Source organism: Apaloderma vittatum, unplaced genomic scaffold (assembly GCF_000703405.1).
Source record: "Apaloderma vittatum isolate BGI_N311 unplaced genomic scaffold, ASM70340v1 scaffold19299, whole genome shotgun sequence".
Lineage (NCBI taxonomy): Eukaryota > Metazoa > Chordata > Aves > Trogoniformes > Trogonidae > Apaloderma > Apaloderma vittatum.
The window spans coordinates 815-6,263 of record NW_009736390.1 but is presented as its reverse complement, the minus strand read 5'-3'; the positions used below and the strand labels follow the sequence as shown (position 1 = coordinate 6,263).

At 42.6% G+C, this 5,449-nt stretch overlaps 1 protein-coding gene across 2 annotated transcripts in view; it reads right to left on the bottom strand.

Annotated features, from left to right (window-relative positions):
* Positions 1-2,543: 2,543 nt before the first annotated feature.
* The window catches only part of PTTG1 (pituitary tumor-transforming 1), a 3,637-nt gene continuing 731 nt past the window's right edge, over positions 2,544-5,449 (bottom strand). The window contains exons 2-5 of one of the 2 annotated variants that reach the window (XM_009876960.1): positions 4,913-5,091; positions 3,947-4,040; positions 2,969-3,118; positions 2,544-2,623 (exon numbers count right to left, since the gene is read on the bottom strand). In XM_009876960.1, coding sequence (XP_009875262.1) covers positions 2,544-2,623; positions 2,969-3,118; positions 3,947-4,040; positions 4,913-5,091 — 503 coding nt within the window. The remainder of the gene's footprint in view (positions 2,624-2,968; positions 3,119-3,946; positions 4,041-4,912; positions 5,092-5,449) is intronic. The other variant, XM_009876961.1, reaches the window with a different exon arrangement.

The following is a 5,449-nucleotide window of genomic DNA, read 5'->3' as shown; positions in this document are numbered from 1 at the left end:
ATCAGAGAAACGCCCAAAACACAATCCTACAAGAAATAGAATCCTCCGCACCCAAAACACTCATAATTTTAGACAGAAGAGAAAATTGAGGGTAGGTAAAGGACACAAAACCTACGAATGTTTCTTTTTCCCTGGACTTTGAAAGGATTAAATAATTTAAGTAAAATAAGATCACACTAGTGTGAAGTGGTTTTATTCTATTAATTACTACCTGCAGTTCCACGCTGCAGCAGCACTCCCGCTCCCGCAGACAGAGTAGCCCCACTCCCAATCCCAACTCACGCCGTGCGTCCTGCTTGCTGCCCCCACAAGTACCGTGTGGTTGGGCTTCAGGATCAGAGTCTATCAATCTCAAGGGGCCCATCTCAATTATTTAATTATCACCTTTACAACCATACAAACACTCATCCATTTTGGTACGAAATCCTACAGCTAGCAAGCACATTTTAAGTGTTTTGATGTGCGCAGGAACACACACACACGGACACAGCACAGAAACAGATGTAGGTGCAAGTATTTCAGACCAACCGAAGAATTATTTTCCCCATGCTAAGCTTCCGTAACACACACAAAGCACTAGTGTCTCTCTCCAGATGAGATGTCTGCACATACAAAAAGTTACAGCCTGCTTTCATGTTGATCTAATGTCACATCCTTACAGTGTGTCATACCCCAGCACCTGGCGTTTCGCACACCAAGGACTATTTTTACCTGCATGCCTGCATAACAAGCAGCCACGCGATGGCACTGTGTAACCAGCTTCAGTGCCTTAGTTATAGGCATTTCTGTAAAATTGGGCTTAGACTTTTTTCCCCCAGCTCATTTGAACTGGTGATGATAAAAAGTCAGAGGAAAAGGTGTTTTATCACTTTATTTTATAGTTACTACAGCTTAGCTCCTGCGGCTGATAGCCTGTAGCTATCAAATTTTAATTTCAGCCAAGATGGTCAAGCCATTTCAGTATCAAATATTACTACAATGCAATTAAGGATCAGCCAAAACCTGAACTATCTATATAGAATTTCCTTAATTGTATTTTTTTCTGTTAGCTTGATATTCCTCTGAATTCTTTGAAGATTCAAATGAAAGACAAGAAACTAGAGAGAAATTATTGTATAATCTAATACTACCATTACAAGTTCGAGGAAGAAACGGAACGAACAGCTGCCTTCATTTCATCAGATGTCTTACAACTCAGAAACAGCAAATTTCTAGTCCTAATGGATTGATGGTCAGAACTTGAAACAGCACAATTCCTAAAAGGCTCATCTATCTCCTGATGAGTAAAAAGCATTAAGGAAATGAAACATTTCTAGAGGAAACATCCAGACCTAGACATCTGTGAAAATAGGTATTCTCTGCTCTGCCCATTACCCTTTTCAAGACTAAAAGGAGCCTTCATTACTCATGTCATCACAGCAGGGCAAAAGCATTTTCTTGAGCACCCACAAGCCAGACAGCCTGCTGGAAAACACAAGGGCTCCTTGGCTGCCTGCACTTTAAGGTTTCCTAGAAATGACAGCGTGGAAGGAGTGTGGCTACATATTCCCATCTCATTTTCACATGCAGTCAGGTTGCAGCCAGTGTGCTTCCAAAAAGCAGACCCGAGGGAGGCAGCACTGACCCATGCTACATTAACCCCATTCCCTCCCTAGAGCATTTTCACCTTTTACTCAGCCTGCAATCATTAAAACACATTTCTTAAGACACTACCGGAAGCATGAGCTGACAAGCTGGCCTGGCCACTGCAGGCACTTCTAGTGCCACGGTGTGATGGCAAACTCAACACAGCAATTCCTCCTGTTCAGGAGTCAGGGGCAGCCTGGAAGAGCAGAAAGGCCACCTTCCCCGGCAGGTGGTTCACATGAAGGATGAGCTAAAAGCTGAAGGCAGCTCAGGCTGCTCTAATCTGACAAGATCAGAGGATTGTCCAGGGACTATAAAACCAGTTTAACTTAAGTGAATGCTAACCACCTGCACAACTGACTTAAGTGATGAAGAACTGGGGTTAAAGCCATTACAGCACCAGAGAAAAGACTACTTGAAGGACAGGGTTCCTCAGAGCACAGAGTACCCAGCACTGACAGCCACACAGTGCTGTGACAATTAGAAGTAGTTTACAGTTCCATAAAAATACAGCTATACCATCTTGGACAACCAATGTGAACAGCAAACCGAGAAAGGAAAAACACCAGAAGAGTACTAGCTCTAGTACTTACACCAGGTATACAGATTAATTTTGAACCCTTGCATGTTTAATAAACACAATTGTTCAAACAATGAAGGCAGAAGGTCCTCCTGACCCATCATGACCATTTAGTCTAATGAGGAGGTACCAGCTCCCAGAAATGGTTCACAACAGTGTATTAGTCTTGCTTAGAAGCTTTAACTGCTTGTTATATACCCTCCTTTTCAAAGCACTACTTCACTGCTTACATGTCAGACCTTCTGACAATAGACAGGGCCAGTGTTATACAGGTTAGCCTTTATTAAAGTACAGAACCACAGGAAATTTGAACTCAATAGAAACTTAAGAACACGCATTAAAGGTCATAATTTGGAGATGGCATATCAATGATCTCATTCAGGGTAGCAAGGAAGTCAGCAGTTGATTGTAGCAAGTCTGAAATTTAGAAATAGAGCAAATCAGTTTCTCACGAAACCCAGAACTTGTGCTCTCTACAATAAGCTAGCTCCCAGTGGATTAGCATAAGCCTCTTAACTAAGTGAAACAGTGCTTGACTGCAGTTCCACCTAAATGCAAGAGACTGCTCAGCAGCATCACTTTGAGACCACTACCTGTACTAGTAGGGTTGTCTAGTTACATTCAGCTTGACTGTACACCAAGAGCTGTTTGGTACCAGTGTGCTATTTAGCGGTTAAGACAGCAGTAGCAGTTCCCTACAGCAGCCAACTAGCTTCCCCCCAAAACCACCACTAACAAAGCTCAGGCTAAGTTTCCACTTACTAGACTCCCAGGAAGTCTCCTCAATCTTCACAGGTGAAGGAACCAAGCTCACACGTCTGTCACGTGTCCTTTCAAACACCATGAGCGGAACACCACACAGGTTGATATTGCTTAATTTGTCCTCCTCGGGAAGATCAAAACTCTCGAAATCTGTTTAAGAAAGACACACTGTAGTTTAGGAACAGCGTCCAGTTGCAGTAGCATGGGCAGCTGCAGTTTCTCCCACATTAAATGAAGCAGGAACAAGTCCAAAACACCACAATCCAACAGTCCCCTCTTATGAGGTATTTGCAGTTACACTTTAGCTGACCAGAATACACCAGTACTCAAAAAGAAAAATTATACTGCATAACTACAGTTATTAGTAAATTAGCAGGAGCTTTTACTAATTTCTCTCCAATCACTATACAATCAACTTCATCAAGCACAGCATGTTTCACTAACACGGAAGTAATCTTTGTTACTGTAGTTTTTGCACACTTACTTCCACACAAGCCGTATGGTTTAAGGACACACTTTTAAGGACTGAAATAGCACAAGCCCATTGCAAATATTCTAAGAACAGTCTTAACAGTTTCATCTTCAACTATTAAATGCTACAGCAGAAGGAATCTCTTCAAATTACCATCTTGGCATACACTAGGAGAAGTCCCCTCTTCAGGATTGCTTCAGCTTTGAATACTTGTTTACTACTTGGCATTTAACAAATTAAGAGGCTCTAGCAGGCTTTTTTGGAACTGATTTCCCAATACTATAATAATAGACTCTGACTACTACGTATCTGGAGCATGGCTATTGCAGGTAATAAGAATGAGACAGCATTTCAGAAGTAGCAGCCACCCTTACGAAAGGACTCCAGAGAAATGCCATGATAGCTTGTTTGCCACAACAGCTTGGCCAACGTCTTACAACAATGTCAACACTTATGGAAGCCTGATTGTTCATTTTAATAATTACACCGACACCAGTAGTTCTCACCTCGGGGATCAAAAGGAAACATATTTTCTATTTCTGGCCAGTCTTCTTCAGCCACTGTATCACAGCTTTCTAACCCAGCAGTCTTTCCAGTAGTCTTAAAAAGAGAAAGTCACATTATTTGAGCTCCTGTAGTACCTCTGTAGTGGCTTTCCTGTGGGATACATGTCTGCAGACAAGAACGTCCACCACACAACCCTCAGTTATGCTAAATTCTAACACTTTCAACACAAACAAGATGGGCAAATGCTTCAGTTTATGTAGTGCAGTACTACATACAGTGGCAACAAATCACTGCACTACAACATTTAGGCTCGTATCTTAAACTCCTGATACTTAACACATGAATGAGACATTTGCTCAGGCTATTTTCTATAGAGACATTGCTCTGCCATTAGGTAACCCCTAAGCTGTTGTAGTCTTTGTGCCTATGTAGGCAGATTGGTTTTGGCTAGGGGAGTTATTTTTCTTCCTAGTAGCTCCTATATCCCATTTTAGCTTTGTGATGAAAACAATGTTGATAACACAGCTGGTTTTGCTACTGCTGAACACTGTTTACACAGTATCAAGGCCTTTTCTGCTCCTCACCCTACCAGCGAGGAGGCTGAGGGTGCACATGGAGTCGGGAGGGGCAGAGGCAGGACACACAGCCCCAGCTGACCAAAGGGATCTTCCAGACCATGCAATGACACGCTAAGCAACAAGAACTGGTGGGAAGTTTGCAAGGGCTGCCATTGCTCAAAAACTGGCACAGTCAGCTGGTGGTGAGAAAGTGGTTTTACAATTTTTAGTTATTAAATTGTTTTAATCTCAACATAGGAGTTTTCTCACTTCTACGCTTCCAATACTTTCCCCCATCTCACTGAGCAGGGAGGGAACAAGCTTGGCTGCCGGTCAGGGTTAAGCCACAGTACTAGGCAAGCCGTGCTTTTTTTATTTCCCCACTCCATAGAAGCGCGTTGTACTCACTTTGTTTGCAGCGCAAGGCTGATTCTTCTGTTTCATCTTTTCTGTCTTGTTTGTGACTCCTTCAGTTCTATTCACATTTCCAAGAGCCTTTCTGACAGAGTGAGCTGTGGCTGGAGATGTGCCGATTGTTTTCTTAGGAAGTGGAGTGTTAACCTGTGTTCTTTCAGATAATACTCTTGCTGGAAAGTGAGGGAAGAAAAAAAAAAAAAGGCAAACTTAACAGCATATCAATCCTAAACCTTGCTTCAGTAAGTGCACATGCTAGAAAACTAGTTGTCACAAATCACTGTTAACCATTTGTCACAGAATCACAGAATGTCAGGGGTGGAAGGGACCTCAAAAGATCATCTAGTCCAAGCCCTCCTGCCAAAGCAGGATCACCTAGAGCAGGCGACACAGGAACGCATCCAGCCATGGTAACCATGGTGGTATCCACCTGTCTGCAAATTTTTCCCTCTACAAAATGAGTGTAACTTACTCCCTTGCCAGGGTGTTGTGAGAGTTTGTCGCTTGTGTTAATTGCTACTTAATGTCTTT